Raw genomic sequence first — 18165 nt, 5'->3', positions numbered from 1 at the left:
TTTTCATAAGGGAATAACTTTTAAAAGCTGACAAGAGCTGTCAAGGTGTCAGGCCTGGAGAAGAGCCAGCACAATTAACATACCCTAGGCTTCAATCTACTAGACGGGGAGAAAGCAGATTTTATTTTGGACAATTACAAGTTAATAAATGGAAGCCTCAGTTCCTCTGTAGAGCACCCATTAAAGCCTACTAAAGGTCAAAACCTCTTACAGTTCCTGTCATGGTAGGCAACACACTACCATTATTTTATATTTCAAGCAATTTTACTGTCAATGACAGCAGTTACAAATGTGCAGGAAAATATTTTCCTTAGCAGTATACCAGGCACTTTACTCCACAGAAATCATCTGTGCTCCCAGAAGTGACTAATATTTCAAGATTTTTTTTATTATGAGCTTGGTGGGGTTTATTTATTTATTTATTATTTTTCCAAGCTGCACAGGAGTGAATGAGAGCACGAAGAGCTCAGCAGGGGATTCCATCCCACTTCCTTACATCCTCCAGCCACACAAAATCCAGGGAGTGATAGGCACCCACCCAGGGCTCTGCTCCCTCCCCAGCTGTCCTTGTTCCCCTTGCTCCAGCTCCCCATCAAATCCAGACCTGGCACAGCATGCACAGCCAGTCACCTGCAGTGGGGGGCTCACCCCAAGAGTCAACTGAGCTCGGAAATTGCTTCTGCTTTGCTTTACTTCCACTTAAAAAAACTAAAAAAAAAAAAATCTAAAAATTTTAAAAATCAGAACAAGAACTGGCTTTGCTTCACCTGCAGAATTGCTCACCCTCTGCAGTGGACCAAGAAAAGAGGAAACACTGCTTGAACCATGTAATTCTCTGTTGCCTCGTTACCAATAAAGAACAGGCCAAGTATCTCCAGGTCAGATGGAGCTGGAGGGGTCTGCAAAGGAGCCCATCCTCTGTGTGCCCACCCATATGGGAAGGCACAGCAGCTCCTGTGGAGCAGGGGATCCCCAGCACTCCATCAGCAGCCAGTGAAGCTGCTCTCCAACAGGGACACACACACACACATGGATTTTTACACCTGTCTTACGCTGAGGCAATAAGAACCTTTCAGTCCCAGCACTTTTTTAATACACGGTATTTTCTCTACTGCTTCAGGAAAATGATACAACCCTATTTTTGCCTCGTTGATCTTCCTGTTAATGGAGGCAGAGATGAGTCATTAGCTACTCTGGCTTCCCTTTGTTCACAGCCAGGTGAGCAGAGGCAAAGCAAGATACCCGAGCAGTGCTTGGAAAGAAAATCTGCCACCTGCAGAGTCATTGGGAAAAGACTGGCTGTCATTTAAGACATTATCTAGCATTATTTAAGTCAAATAAACCCCCACATCATCATCCTAAGCCATTTTAAGACTGCCCAGCTCCCAGCGCTACAAATCCTAGTGCTCATTGTAATGAAAGCTTGGCTTGGACATTCACTCCTCCTCACTCTTATTTTGATCTTTTTTATTTAGTTTAGGAAAAAAGTAAAAGGATCCTAAAATAGTCTCAGATACACAACATATTCCTCGAAGGAATTTTGGCATGGGATGGATGGACATCTGCTTCTGGCCTGACCTACTTTTAAGCATCTGAGCACAAAAAATCTCCTTTAAATATTCCCTGTAGAGTACTTCTTTTAGCTATTAATCCCCCAGTGATTTCTCTGAGACTGCCCCTCAGAGACTTTCTTTTTGGTTTTTTTTTGTTCTCTTTGAGATCCCAGGTGAACTCAGTTATCCTGGGTCTGGCCACTTGCAGGTGCTGGTCACAAAGGAGTAACTCAGAGCCGAGGTGTCAGCCTTGCAGGCAAAGCAGATGCGAGACAGGCTGGGACTCAAGTTCTCATTCAGTGAGCACCTAAAGCTCTCACCCACACTATAAAATTTACCTTAGATGATGTTTTTAATGTATTTCTCATTATACAGTCCATAATTTGTAACCAACCCTATATATTAGGCCGGTGCCAAGCAAAGTGTACTAATTGGGTATTCCTTAGAAATGCAAAACTGTGGGCAGGAAGGAGGGAGGAGAACGAAGTAAACTGCATCAGCAGCATGTGTTGTACTCTCATCTAAACAAAGGGAAAAAGAAGGATTCATTAAGCAAGAAATGAGTCTTGAAATGGCACAGAAGAAAAGTCTCCTGCTGGGGCTGAGAAGTGGCACTGCAAAGGGAGATGAGAGAGAAGGAGAGGTGGCAGCAGGCTCAGCCTCACAGAACAGAAAACAGAGAACCACTCCTGATAGCTTGAGGCTTACTTAGCAAAGACAGTGAAAACTAAGGGTGACTTTGCTAAGCACCATTTTAATGCTTCATTCCCTTTTTTTACTTTTTTCTATATTGTCCCCTTTGTGAGTGTTAAGAAAGTCTGCAATTATGATCCCTAACCTCCAGTACTGCTGTAACCCTTCTCTGCCATCCAATCTCTTGCTTTTTTCCCCAGCTCTCATTACAAACAATTTGTAAGAAGCAGATATGTTGCTCTGTAGTTATAAATCATGTAGCAAAGTGAGATCCTGCACCAGATGTGGCATACAGATGACAGTGCAAGCAAGTACTTAACAGTATTTTAAAAATAAATTTAAAAAATAGTTTAAAATAAAAAATTAAAAATTCGGCATTTAAAAAGTCTGAGGTTTTTCATTACATAATTGTTTTCAATTTGGTTGAATTTCAGGGCTGGAAGAGGGAAGGTGAGGGCTTACTTGTGTCCTCCCTTGTTATCATTATGTGTATCAGGACTGCACACCAAGACAGCAGCAGTAAGTGCTATCAGAGAAGCCAGGCATTTAAAAGCAGTTGCATTAATCATGAATGAACTTGAATTAATGTGATTTATAATTTATATTACAGTATACCATGCCAGTTCTAATTAAAAAAAAAAGATGCAACCTACTGTTGGAACAGAAAATTCAAGGAAAGAAGGATTTCTGCAAGAGGGAGGCATGCAGTGCTTGTATTTATATGGTCTTTGTGCAGATTGAATGCCTTAATTTTTTTTTATTTTTATTTTTAAAAACATTCAACCAAAAGACACCCACACTTAAAATCCTGTGATGCTGAACCACTCCTCTGCCATCCAGGGAGACTTTGGAAGAAACTGACAAGTCCTTTACATAAGCATTCAGGTTTGTCACAAGGATGCTTGTCAAGAACAAGCCTGGGAGACAACACAGAGAGAACCAGGAGGTATGTCTGGAAAAAGGGTATGGTATCCATGAGATGAAGGAAAAGCCTCAGCCAATCCAAAACACAAACAGGACAAGGCAGGGCTACATTTTTAACTTTCCTTTTCATTGGCTCTTGAAATGCTCTCCAACCATGGCTACTGCCTGTCTGCCAGCAGGGGACAAAACAGACACACCTCACCGGTCCCTTCAAATGCTCACCTTGTTTAGGCTTTCTTATTCCATTCTTTTGCAGTATGAGGGTGGGGAAAGATGAAATTCAGAAACCACTCAGACCCTCCCTGTAAAGCTGTAGCATTAATTGAAAATCAAAAGTGAAACAAGAGCCAACAGCAGAGGCTCTGCAGCCATTGACTGCATGGGGAAGAAGAGAAGAAAACTCAGAGTTCATATTTCAGCCTCCATTGAACAACACTAGAGTGGCTCAGGAACTTGAAAACATGACTGTTTGTAGTAATTAGGCATTTATTAGTAATTGGGCTGCTGCCTGCCCAAGGCTCAGATCCTTTCCTGCAGAGGACCACGAGGAGCTCACCCCTGGAGCTGCAGCAGCAGGGCCATGGCTGGTGGCAAGAGCTCTCCCACTCCCATGCAGTTTGTTTGCCTTGTCACATCTCCTCACAAAAGGCAGCTCTGATTGCAACGCTCAGTTTCATCAACAGGTCAGAGCTACCACTAAAAAAAGAACAGGCTTTTTTTTTTGAGCTGAATGGAGGGTTGATTTTGCAAAGATCAGCAAAGACTGCAGTAGCTGCCCTAAGAATGACTGTGGTCTGTGCTGGAAAGGTTGCTCAGTTCTTCCCAAAGAAGAATGAGCTCTCACATGGAAACCAGCATGCACAAACTGCAGGGCATGAAGTGGAATACTGGCAGAGCTCCCAGAGGGCAAAAAAAATAACCTGAAACTCTTAAATAGGAAAGTACAAGGTGGCTTTTGCAGGATCAGGCATGATCACTGACATACACCACTTAATTGTTTTAGCAAATTAGATCACCTTGTAAGAAATTGTTCACCTTGAGGGGTCAGAATTTAATATACTACTAGATATGTATTAGCTTTTCCTTCCCTTTATTTTTGATCACTTAACAGCTCAAAACCATGGAGTAACAAAATGCTTTTCATATTATTCATTACTTACAGTTAATCTACTATCTGCTTGATTACTTTCAGGACAGCAGTGGAACTGCATCTAGAATTTCTGAAAAGTGCATTAAAGGTATTCTGCTGATTGGTTTGAATTTTGCAGCCATAGTGAAGTTTAATTAACTGTGGAAGACTGACTCTGTTAAAGCATAAAGGGAAATAAAAACCAGTGTTTTTCTTGTAGGTAATTGCTTAGCTGATCTATTGCCTGATACAGCTAAGTGAGTGATAGGTAAACCATCATCTGATCTCCATGCTTGTACAAGTTTTTAATCATTTCTCCCCATCAAAACACTGTATGTCAAAAGATGCATTACAATATGCATGATGCCTCCAAATCATGAACTAAAAAACTGGTTTTTTTCCTGTCTTCAAGTCTTAATTATTCTGTCCATTCTTTTCTTACATGATGAACAGAAAAAAAGTACTTTATTTTGCAATAGTGCTGGCCAAACAGCAGAAACCTGATAGATCCTGATATGGTAAAGCAAAGTTTAAAAATTAACCCCAAGTTCTGCTAGCTTGCATGAAGAAATTTTCATGAACTGATTTAAAAAGACCAAGTTGGACTGAAACATATTAATATAGAGTTTTAAATAAAAAAAATGAACCCCACAGCAGTACAAACATGTGCCAGGAAAAGGAACATGCAGGATGTATGGAGAAAACAATGTTTCTTCCTGTCCCTCCCTCCTGCTTTGCATTGGTGCTGTAATTTTTTTCCCCTCACTGAAGTGACAATCTAGATTTGGAAAATAAATGAGCAATGTGCAGCTGAAAAAAAAAACTGTAATTTTTTTTGCATGGAAATTTAATGTTAGTGATTTATTGGGTTACCAGGCTGATCTGGATATTGAAAAGGACAGAAATGAGAAGGCTGCAATAATTCAAAACCAGAAAAAAATAAAGAACTGAGGATAAATACTAAGTTTCCTATTTTGCCACAGGCTAAGGCTCCCCCTGGAGTAAAAAACAGGCTCCTGATGGAATCAGTAATGTCAGTGCATGGGGTTAATATTCTGTTTGCAGGCTATTAGTGGCACAGATGGGGTACCTACTTCTCTGCTGCATTTGTGTTTGCTCTAAAAACACTTCTTCAGAAAAAAAATATAAGTCAATTAGTTAACCAAACATTATTACAGAATCAAATTTCCCAAACATGAAAACAGAAAAAGTTACACAGTGTCTTTTCTGTTGTAATTACTGCGGCAGGGACATTGTGATAGGTATTTTTTTTTTTTTTTTTGGTAATGAGGAAACAGAACACTCATTGGCAAAAAAACTGGATTTTGCTGGATTAATACTTTACTCAAAAATATCCTCATCTAACCCATCAGTACAAGTTTGGGGGTAAAGAATGCCTAACTACTCTGTTACACTGATAGCCATCAAGAAGCCAAGTGCTGGGATTAAATTTTATAGGTAAAATAAAAAAATTTTTTTTCTTTTATCCAGGAAAGAGTGTGTGAAGTTTCACTCTAAATATACTGAAATATTAATAAAGAACAGAACTCAGCTATTTAATTTTAAAATGCATTCTGTAAAGTGGAATAAAGAGTCCCACTGTGTGCTCTGGACACATCCCACATCCCAGAGGAGTGGGATCCTCAGTCTGCCTCCCTCCTCATGGCCCAGAGGGCTCCTGTCACGTTGGCACTTCTGCCTTTCCCTTCACAGTAACAGCAGAAGGCTTTTTGTTTGTTTTCATTATTTAAAGGAGTTGGAAAAGGCAGCATCAAGTCTGTGACAAAGCTCAGCTCCAGTGCTCCCAGCAGTGCTACAATTAATAGACCTGGTGGTGACCATTATTAGCATTAATGCCAGCACAAGTGCTTACAACTTAAACAACCCAAAGAACCACCAATCCAGCCACTAAAGATCCATCTTAATGAAAAAAAAAATAAAAAATCAAACCAATAGAGTGATGGAGCAGAGTATATGAGGGAGAGGAGGGGCTCATTTCATGGTTGCATGTGCATTACAAAAACACCTATGTATATGAATGCACAGCTGAACATTTGTTTGTGTTCCCTTAATGTTTAAAAAGGCTACAAAGATGAGTTTGTTCTCCTGAGGGGGAAAAAAAAAATATAGGGAGACATGCCAAGTTACATTCTGGGAAAGCAGTAACAGTAAGAAAGGACTACACAGGATCGATTCGAGCACAAAATGTTTGAATTTCTTCTGTGCTTGGGTAGTTATGAGTGCTTGCCCACAAGGACACACCAAGATGTAGCTCTCTAACATGAGCAACATGATAAAGTAAGGGAAGGAATATAAAATTTCTTCATTCCAGAAAATTCGGCTGCAAAAAACCCAACTCTGCTATATTAAAAATATTAAGTCACCTAGCCTCAAAGAAAAGAAAAATAGAAAGATAAATATCCAAATTCGTTGCAAATTATTATTTTCACTTGCCAGGCATGAAATAAAATGGCACTGCAAGTGCCTCCCTGCCAAGGTCATGCTCTCTGGGACTGCACCTGCATCCTGCTGCCCTTCCTCAGTGTCCCTGCAGAAATGCAGCCACCCCTCAGTCATACAAGGCACTTCCCTGATCCAAGAGCAGCAGAATTTTTTCAGGAAATCTCTTATTAGTAAAAATTAGCCTGACATCTGACACACAGCACATGGCTTTTTCTTTTTTCTCATGAAGCAAATCTGCAGAAGATTCTTGAAACTCTTCAGTTTTTATCATATACTAGACCAAAGCATACTGGGCATACTGCTCTAGAAGACAACAGGGTTTTTTGAGAATTGTAATTTCCACATTTCAAAAATTGCATACAACACGTTGCCTCTGGCTCAGTCCAATTCCAAAAGCCCCAGGGGAAGCTAACCTGCACAAAGCAGGCCTGAAAAAACACAGCATCAAATAAAAACTGCTGGCTCTCAGCGAGGAGTTCATTTCCCCATCCCTGCATCACTCTCCCAGAGCTTGGCCATTCCCCTGCAAACAGACACAAACACTTGGGCTGTGCCAGGAGCTGCAGATGCACTGCAGTGCACCCTCTGCAGGTGCCAGCCAAGGAGAAGAGATGGGGATTTTCTCTTTCAGAGGGAATAACTCTGCAATGAGAGCTTTTAAAAAGAGCTGTAATGATGACTACAAGGATTCCTTGCTTTGTTTTCAAATTGCAGGCTCAAACAAATGCTAACGTCCAATTATCTTGGCTGGGAATAGTGGCATCCCAAATGGGCTATATTGCTTTTAATTTATACCTTGCATGCCTTGTAACTCATAGGAGGTACAGATTTAGTAAAAGGATGGGGGTTATATTATTGTTATGTCTAATCACACCTTTCCACTTCCAAACTTCTTGTTCTCCACTCATATTCCACAAAATATTTATTCAAACACATGAAAATTATTCAAGTTTGGACTTTTGACTGACTAGGGATTGATAATCTCTATTCACAGTTGAGAATATCACCAGTTTATTTGGCCCTGATGTCAAAAAATGTGCAAAGACATAAGGAGAGGAAAAAATGTGGACAGGAGAAATCTGTATCTGGAATAGGGAAAGGGGACAACTACTAATTTAGTCTTCCTGCATAATTTGTGCATTATTCCCTGTGTACAATTTTAAATACATTTGTAGAGCACAGTGATCATTTTCACCCAGAGAGAAACAGTTTGAGAAATGACCTAAGGTTCTGTGGGGAAAAATTCCTGCTTATAATTTACTTAATTGATTGTATTTTCATCTGTAGATGCAAATACATTAGGGCTATTTATTTTCCATCACAGCTTTTGCTGTTACTGTTGTTGTTTGGTATTTGCAGGAGTCCTCCTGGGAGGGCAAAGAACACCAAGCTCGAGCGTGCTGCTGTGGTATTGGGTGATTAATCACAAGGTCTGGGATGGAGACTTTCAAACCCTCTTTGTTCCTGTAGTGCCAAAAGCCTCTGGAGGAATGGCTGGCACAGGGGACTGAGCTGTGTGGTCCAGATTTCTTGCCCAGGACAGCACAGGTCACCAAGCCCAAGCAGCTGGGACAGGGAGGTCGCTCAGAGCCTCAGAGTTTAATGCTTGGCTGCATTTATCAAACCCTCCCCGTGTCTCAGTGCAGGGGTTTTCAGCACTTCAGAGCTCCTCCCAGAGATGGAGGGGATGCTGAACAGAGTCATACATATGTCTAAAGCCCTGGCATGGGTCTCAAATCCCACATTCTGTGGGTTTAACCATCAAATAGCAATTCCCTCATTACTACAGTGAATAATAGCAGTTCTGCCTTAGTTACTCATCTGTCTGTATTGAGCTCAGAACGTTGCTGCTTTTAGAGACACCACCATTTTATTTTGTTAGGGGTGTTTTTTCTTTGTCTAAGCCTTCAGAGCAAAGCAGAGAGTTCATTTTTCTCTATTACCACTGACTGCTTGCAAGTTGCTGCTCCTGGAGTATTTCACAAAGGCTACAGATATGCTCTCCAAACAATACTGTAAAAGCTAAGGACAGGAAAACACTAACAGAGGCAGTAGGGCTCTTGAGACACTAAACTCCTTCAGGTCCTAGGAAATAAAATTGCCTTTGCCCTAGTCCTGTGCTTTCTTTCTGGATTGCTCAGAAGGTGCTCCTGCTATCTCAAAGTGGGTGTTCAGAAGCTGTTAAGACACAACAAATCAAAACACAACCAGCCCCTGACAGCACAGGGCCTCCCAGCCAATGGAGGAAACCCACATAATGAATCTTCTGGTTTAAATCCTGTAAATTTTGTGTGCTAGCAACATTTGACTGGATGGAAAGAAAATCTTGTACAATAGAATTAATAGAATTAAGGTACAGGAGCTGTTAGGAACATTTTCTCTGCCAAACCCTCCCATGGCTCAGATGGTGTGATAACAGACTGCACAATTAGGATTAAATATGGCTTTTCAGAAAAGCTGGGGTGAGCTCAGGTTTAGGCAGAGCTTTCATCCATTTGATCTCATAGAAACCACTCTTGGGTGCTGGGATCACTGAAACCAAAGTGGCTGCACAACTGCCCTGGGGTAGTGGGAAACTCTTTGTACTCAAGTGCTTCCCTTACCTGTCCACTATTGCAGAAAGGTGTGATAGAAGAGAAAAAGAAAAGAAGAAATATGAAGCAGAATCCAAAGGCAGATTTCTAGCTCCTCTCACCTCTGCTGAACTGCTGGAAAACTTCTGCCATTGGTGTAGGCAGTCTCAGGACAAAATCAGAGCATTGAACAGTAGTAGCACCTGCACATGTCTACAGCAAGCTTATTAAAGCTGCCCAAAAAAAGCATTTGGTGTGAACTTCTTGAAAACAGAGCTAATCAGAGGGAGCCTGTGCTGCAGCATATGCTTTTACATCTAAAATATGGGAAGAGGAATGATTTTTTTTTCATAGCACTAATAGAAGCCACCAGAAAAAAATATATTCCAGGAGAATTCAACTCAACATTTTATCTCAAGAATCAACGGTTTTATTTGCCAGTAACATTAGTGAAAATTTTTACTTTGGCCAAACAAGCATCCATACAATTTTTTCTACTTGAAAACTGCAATTTTTTTTTTAATTTCCTAGCAGGAAGATTAGACTAGGGAATATTGAACAGAGGAAGAGGATGGCTTCCTGTGTTTCACCAAACATATCCACAGAGCCACATGCAAACACAGACTCACAGACTCCCTGCAGAAAAGATGGAGAGGCAGGATTTGCCATGCTCCACCAGAGGCTGGTGCAGTGCCCACCCTCTCCTGCCCAAAGTCATGAGAAAACAAGAATTACCATGTGAAACACTGGAAAAAATTTCCTGTTCCATCTCACACCTGACCTCAGCTTCAAAATCAATTTTTCATCAATAGTGAATAGAGGAACAAGGACTGCAGCCTGCAGGTTCTCATTATTTCAAAGTGCTCCACAGCACTAAAAAAATTAATAAATATAAATCCTAAGTGAGGTCAAGTGGGGAAGACTCTGCCCATAACTTCTCTTTTCTGCCATCCATCAATGACCTGCTGCTGTGTGAATATAACACCTGAAGCATCAGTTCCAGCTGTACTTTAACTAAAACTCACAATAAACAGCTACAGGATGCAATGAAGCTACCTGCTAATTTCTTATCTAATATATGTATCTTTCCCTCCAGCTTCTCAGAGATTGCTCTTGCTGGTGAGGTTCACATCTTCACAGTTCTCCAAACTAAACCTAACACTCACATTGATAGTGTAAATCATGGGCTAAATAAAAGCACCAGTGAGCGAGAGAGAGAAAGAAGTTTCAAGGACTGGTGCTAAAGAAAAGCAAATCATTATTCTAAATAATACAGATATAAAACATGTAGTAGCTTATCTATGTTCACCCTGAGCAGAATAACAGGAAAAAGGGAGATTCAATTAGAATAAAAGCAATCAATCCAGATACACAACCACATGATATCACCAGATTAAAAAAAAACAACAAACAGAAAAGGTACAGAATAATTACCAGCTGAGTGGCCTATGTAGGAATTTTCTGTACAGTTATTACATATCTTTACACTATCATTACATATCACTTCAGGGGAGTCAAGCTGCATTGTCTTTCCTTCTGAATTAAATAGATTTAACCCCTCTGCAGATCAGAATGCTGCCCTGGGATGCATTGCCTCTGTCATTCTGTGGAAGCACTGCTTTTATCTCACCAAAGAAAGACACAGAGCTTGGAGGTGAAGTGATACAGTATGGTGATAGAAACCTAAACACTGATGCTTTAAAGCTAACACACAGAAACCTTTCATTGACACAATTTGTTTTAATACAGTGCATTGAAATAAAATCATAGCTCATTTCAGAACTGTATCTGCACTAATTTAAGAAGTCATAGCCCATTTCAGAACTGTATTGCACTAAAAAAAAAAGTTTACCCAAAGAGTATGTCAAAATTCTTATGCACATCTGTTGCAACAAATGTTTCCCAGTAAGTCACATCTGAAATATACCACAGCATTTATGTGAAAAATTAAACTGGTAAGAAGGAAATTAGACATTCACAATTTTAATCATATTATTCATTATTATTCACCATTCCCTGCTCCTCTTCAATATTAAACTGCTCAAATTTCTCTTTCTTCCCACCTCAGAATTTCTTGACTGTAAAATCTCCATGGTAAGATTTGTTTGTGAGAAAACAGTGAATTTTGCTTTCCAGAATCTGCAATTGAGGACAATTGCAGATTGTATGAAGGACATCTTATTTCATTATTCCATCTGAAGTTGAAGTAGCAGTGAACAGATTTCTCTTACCTGTTTGTGAGCATGATCATAAGAGTTGATGTGATTGTCAAACTCCTGGTGTTTATAGTACTGCTTGTCACAGAGTTCACAGTAGAAGTTGGCTTTCAGATCTTCCAGAGCTTTTGCTATCGTGTTTTTCTTTTCAGCATAATCCTGGAGGGGGGGCAGGAAAAAGTAATTTTAGTTTTGCCTTTGATGCTGCGAATGGATTTTGTGCTCTGCAGTTAATCGTATTTGTAAACATTTGCACACCTCTGTAACTAAAAGCCTTCCCATATTTGCTGTGTTACACTGCACATATTTACTGGATCTGCTGTGAGGATGAACATTTGCACACTTCAGTTTGCCATAGAGTTGCCAGCTCCCCTTCAGGGCTCTGTCAGAGGCCTGAAGGATTTCCCTGGGTTCTATTTAAATACAAATATTTATCATGCTGAAGGCTATTTTCAAGTTCATTTGGATCCAAGCCTCGCTCCTCAGTAATATAACCAAGCACAATAAGCATGAAGATACAAATGGCAATAATTTAGTTACAAGGCTTTTACAAAAAAGTTTGCTTACCAAAACAAAAACAATAGAAGAAACCCAACAAAATTTAAAAAAAACTACTATGTCCTTCTTGAATGCCTGTACATAGGAAACATGAGGAACACTTTCACACCTGAGATGTAATTAATATTTTCATCCCTTTGTGTTTGCCATCCCATGTCAGGACACACACAGCTCTGTTTACCATACATCAGCCAATGCATAACATACAACTCTGCTCATCATTTATGAGAAAATTGCATACAAGGCTTTTTAATTCCCTAAATGCATTGGTGGTAATGGGGCCTGCTGTGAAAGAGCATGGAAATGGCCTGTCATGTCAGATTAGTGTAATACCAGCTGAACACTGAGCATGTATAACCTCAGTGCCATGGCTCCTGCTTCTGACAACTCTGTCTGGGATAGAATCTCAGTAAAAATCCCAAACATGTCAAATACTGTTTAACAAAATAACCCCCTCGGATTTGTTTCTCGGTGTTTCTTCACTGTGAATTCTTTGGTTCAGGTAGATATTGTAATATCTACCTTGTAATATTGTAATCAGAATATCCAAAACTGAGTTAATTTGGGCAAAAAGACTGTATTTGGTTGCAGTTTTCACAGCTGACGACTCATATACTTCCAATATATTTTGGGGACTTTGAAATGGAAAATTTATGTTTATCAGATTAGAATATTTTTATAACAATGCTGTTTATTCTCAAGAGAGAGGAACAGTAGTCATAAAATTAAAATTATATCCAGAAAGTACTTATTATTTAAAGTAGCACTTTAACTATAATTCAGCATGATTGGACTGCCAGCAAACACTGTTGATTCATACCCAAACTGAAGTACTCCCTCACCAAAATTTTGTCCATTAATAGAATTGCACAAGTCACTTCAGAGTGGTGTTTTGAATATTGGCTGACACATGACAAATTCACACATTCCTAACACTTTTCTACAGTGGTGTTTCACAAAATCTGTTCCATTTAAATCCAAACTGAGTTAGCATTTTATTTCAAGAAATAGCAATACTTTACTCACTTGAAAATACATTTATGCACTATGGAAATTTCACCTGGAAACTCTGTACTTAGCTCTTGGTATCTACTAGCAAAAACTACAGGTTTTAAACCACTTCAGGTATTACCAGGATGCTATGCATGGAAAGCAGTGGAAATCCCATGAAGACCCTAAGGAGATACACTCCCTTGAAAGACTTTAAAAGTAATTCTTGCAGTCTACAAAGGGAGGACACCTTATTTGGATTTTTTTAAAACATGAAAAAGAAAAATCTGAACTTGAGGGAATTTTCAGAACTCTGGAATACTACAAAACATCATATGTATATATATGAGGAGAGTCAATGTGATGGATCCTAAGGCAAGAACAGTGAATTGAACAATCATTTTTCATCAAGATCTTACACCATGCTGCTGATTAACTCTCAAGCAAGCTTTTGTAAGACTTACTAACAGTGTGAAATACCTTGAATAAAGTTATGTAACTCCACTGGTGGTGTCCTTGGCTTAAAGCACCATTTTTGAAACAATATACTTTTTTCATAGCACAACCTAACCTGACTGCAATTACATTTGGCATGGCAATGCATTTTAATGAGGCAGGGGTAGTGCTACCCCATGGAAAACTTTACTGCAAAGGATCTTGGGGTTTCTATCACTAAATTCCTTCAGCTGGGTTTTTTTGGGCACAGGGTTAAATTTACATTACAATAGTACATCAAAGTTTCAAAGGTAAGTGAAGAATGGCAACACACCTAAATTAAATGCAAGTAGATGGAGTGGAACACAATAATGAGGCTCAATCATGCATGGAGAAGGGACTTTTAAATGACAAGAACCACAAGTACCTGACCTTGGGAACATATGAATGGCTGTACTGGCTCAACCCTTTAAACCTGTGCAAGATTTTGATCTGTACAACCAAGGAAAGTGACTCTCAGCATCACTCCCTTTGCTTTGCACCTGCATTCTGCTGGTTTCAGCTGTTGCATATTGGAAAAGGTCATCAACACTTGCCTTTTATTCCATTTGACTGGGTCATTGTTAAGTACATGTACCCCTAGCACATCTTCTCTCAGGTATTGCTCCCTGAACGACTTAGTTCTGCTTTATTCATGAATTCCTTACACTTCATCACCTCTGCTTATTCTTTCCATAGTCTCCAAAAGATCCAAGAACATGCTACACACAATGCCATGCATAATCCATTCTTAGCCTCTGTTTTCTACCCTCTCCCATTCTTCAGATTTTTTTTAAATCATGATGCAGCACTAAACTAACACTTTTATACAACTCCTTTATCATCCCATCTTTGCTGCTGTGTAATATTTTGCTGGCAGATGTTTCTATGCAGCTACTAAACTTCATCAGTTTTAAATCTCCCATTTCTCCAGGGGCAGCAAGACAAAGCTCAAGACTTCAGACTATTTGTATTTCACATGCACACACACAAAGACCCCCTTAGGAACACCCTTAAAAGATGGTGTTCAGGAGATTCTCTGTCACTGTGGGATCCCCTGGGCCAGGTTGGGACTGAGTCCACTGCTCCTGCTGCTGCTGGCAGTGAGCAAACTCCAGAGTCACTGGGAGTGGGGAAAGTCTGGTTTCAAGGGTGGGCATGATGCCTTGAGCAGGCTGACCTAGAACAGAGGCTAGATGGAGTTAAATAAAGTGGGGATTTATTAAAAGGCCTCAATGGATCCACCTTGGGCAGCACAAGAGCCCAGCCAGGGCTGCACCCAAGATGAACCAAAATGGTCACAAAATGGACAACTGGTTACAGGATCTCTCACTTTTATAAGTTCTGCTCCATTTGCATATTGGAGTTAATTGTCCAATTACAGCTTTAGCTTGTGAAGTCCCATCCCGCTTGTTTTTTCTCTCTTCAGTCCACATTGTTATGCTCTTGGGCCTGAGATTTGGATCATTTGTCCTTGGTCCCCAGCTAGAGAAGGAATTATTTTGTCTCCCTGCTCTGTGAAGAGAGCTCACCATCCCCTAATATGAAGCCCAGACCCAGACACAAAAGCAGCACAGAATCTGAAAAATATAAAAGCTAAAACCTGAGGCATCAGGCAGAGGCTAGAAACAGGAGAACAGAGGCTGCTGGTTTTTTGCCTGCCAGGCTGTTCCTGTCGATTTTGCAAGGGATGCTGCCTTGGCAGAGGAGACTTTCCCTGTCCCCTTCCATATTGATGAGGGATAACTGCCCAAAAACTGACAGTAACAAATTACAGTCCCTGGACCTTGAGAGCAGCAGGAGGCAATGGACTGCAGACAGAAGTAACCTGGAAACTTACTGGACAGAAATATTGCTGGAGTAAAGTAGCAGCCAAAAAATTCACTTAAACTGGTTGAATATGATCAAGCTTAGTTTCATTTTCATCAAGATTTGCAAACTGTCCTGGAAGTTTTAAAAGAATTTTGAATTATGATTCAGCCTGGTAATAAAACCCAGAACTGAGTGTCACTTAGTTTCATTATTTTTTTCCTGAAAGGCTTATTATCTGAAAGCCTAGAGCTATAATTCACTGTAGCTATTTTTCATAATTTATATGATAGATCTCTAATAAGTGATCCCATCTATCAGCTAGCTTTATTTCTCTAAATCCATCTCCTCCATCCTCCAAAGCCTTAAGCCTATGCTACTGCAAACATCTGATAAATTGGATTAAAAGCAGCCTTTATTCACAGAGGGGCTGTCACAAACCAGACTGGACTTTGTGCTCCCATTACAGGAGAGAGAGAGAGAGAGAGAGAGAGAAAGAAAGAATACTACAGGAGCGCTGAACTCTTTACACAGATAACTTTGGAGAGCTCACTGGATGCATCAGCCATGGGGATATTTTTATGGAGTGCACTTCAGGCTCACACTTTACTATCTGCAGAAAGGTCAGCTAGACAAAAAAAAAAAAAGGAAGAAGGTGAAATTATAATACATTATCTATTCCACGGTGATTACTAGTGTGAATATTCTCTACTTTTACAATAAATGTGAGCTCCTTTTATTGCAGTAAGCTATTCTGCATTTACTGTAGACTTAAAAGGGTCAGGCCTACAGTCAGTGCAAAGCAAAACGTATTACAGAAATAAAGCCCTTCTTCAGGATAATTTACTGGTATAGTCGTCCCAGAGAGGATTAGGCTGCTCTGGTCTGATCCTCTGGATTAGAGCCCATTAGACCTGACAGATGTTCCAGCGTAACCTTGTTTCACAAAAAATATTTAAAGCACTTCTTCCTGTTACAATAGCTAAAACAAAAAAAAATTACTTTAAAGACTTCCAAAAAATCAAACTCTTGATTGACAGAACTCTGCATTAGCTATATTTACATAAAAAAGCCTAAAAATGTATTGTTACCAAAAAAAAAAATCAGCCACAACTTGAAAGCACACTTCCCTGTACTTAATTAACTGTGACATCCATGAACAAAATTTACAAAGGATTCTTTAATTTATGGTATATTTACTTAGTATTATAAAGACAGCAGATTTTGTGGAATAAAAGGTACAACTTACTAACACCTCCTCTGCTATCAATCTTGGTATTACTTGGTATATAGAATTTTTTTAATATCTTTGCATAGTACTTCATTTTTCCTCATGTAAGCAGTCTATACATCATCCACTGATGTACTTGAAGAAATAAATAAAAAATAGAATATATTGAGAATATTAGTACAGTCTATTAACAAACCTAACTATTTATAAGGTTCCTGTCCTTATCAAGGTGGGGAGACCAAAGCAAAAGGCAGTTAGAGACATGGATCAAATTACTCATTGATCCTGACAAATTCATCTACAAGTACAGAGGGAGTTTCAGAAGGAGACTGACAACTGTCTGGGAAAATAATTACCACCAAAATTGTCAGGTCTTTTTGATTACCTTACCTGAAACTTTGCCATTAGTTGTAGGAGGTGATAGCAAACTACAGCTCACAAGGCCACAAACACTATTTCCTTGATCCCTTCTGACATTCTCCTTTTGGGCAAAGGTGTTTCCAGCAGTGACCCCACTGCACTGGATGGGGATGGGCCCAAGGAAGGAATGGTAATCTGTGTTAACTGAACATCAGAGGCTGAAAAAACCCCACACTACCTTTATTTTTTCTTCAAGACTACCTGCAGACACCCAGTTCCGACCAAAACACTTATTACATACAGGAGAGCTAATCAGTATTCTGCTGAAAACGCACACTTGAAAATGCTATTGAAGACGTGCAAATTGTTATAAAACTGATTTCTCAGCTTCCCAATAAACACACAGACAGTACTTCATGTTTGGGTAAACACCCTAGCATTGGGATAAATAACACAGTGAAATTAGAATGAAACAGCAAAATTTATTCCCATTAGTGCTGTTTGCTTCCTAAAGTCATCCCGATTTTGCAACACCACATTTGCCAGCCACACACCTACTAATGCCAAGAGCTGAATCCCACAGCCCCTGCTCCAAATGGAGCGAGGCAGATGAGAACAGGGCCAGAGCTGGACGCAGTGGAGAGCAGAGCAATGCACAACAGTGCCCTGCCATGGCGAGACTGAATTTACTGGAAAGGAAGCTCACATTGAGGCAGCAATTTGTTATCAGATTTGCCTGTCTCATTTACTTACTTAAAGCACTTATAGTGTATAATTACTTTTAACTGGGACTCATAAAAATCACTTGATTGGTTTTTTCTGCCATTAAAACTAACTGCTGGGCACAGGCCTGTAGAATTATTTATTTATTCTGGTGCTTTGTAAAACCTACTTTCAGGCAGAGCAGGCACTTGTAAAGTGAGAGTGCTGGCCACACATTTTTGCCTGGGAGGCTGTATTAAGGAGGAGCTCTCTATCAGTGCTTATGGAAAAACACAGGTCTAGTTATGTTGAAGAAAAATTTATCAACCACATCTCTACCACCTGATCTTTTGACAGAGTGGAACTGAAGGAGGCTTTGCTGTAGAAAGAAAAGATGGTTTAGCTCTAGATATCATCTTCACTGAATGTTCATCACTGCTGAATGATAAGCACGGGAAGAAGCAGCCTGGAATTCATCTCCTTTACGCCT

At 39.8% G+C, this 18165-nt stretch overlaps 1 protein-coding gene across 1 annotated transcript in view; it reads right to left on the bottom strand.

Moving 5' to 3' along the window:
* The window catches only part of ZNF804A (zinc finger protein 804A), a 145985-nt gene that overhangs the window by 22171 nt on the left and 105649 nt on the right, over positions 1 to 18165 (bottom strand). Inside the window, exon 2 of the mRNA XM_036386786.2 lies at positions 11567 to 11710. Within this exon, the coding sequence (XP_036242679.1) occupies positions 11567 to 11710 (144 nt within the window). The remainder of the gene's footprint in view (positions 1 to 11566; positions 11711 to 18165) is intronic.

The sequence above is a fragment of the Molothrus ater genome, chromosome 7 (genome assembly GCF_012460135.2).
Source record: "Molothrus ater isolate BHLD 08-10-18 breed brown headed cowbird chromosome 7, BPBGC_Mater_1.1, whole genome shotgun sequence".
NCBI lineage: Eukaryota > Metazoa > Chordata > Aves > Passeriformes > Icteridae > Molothrus > Molothrus ater.
Note: the sequence above shows the minus strand (reverse complement) of the source record. Positions and strands in the feature narration are given on the sequence as shown.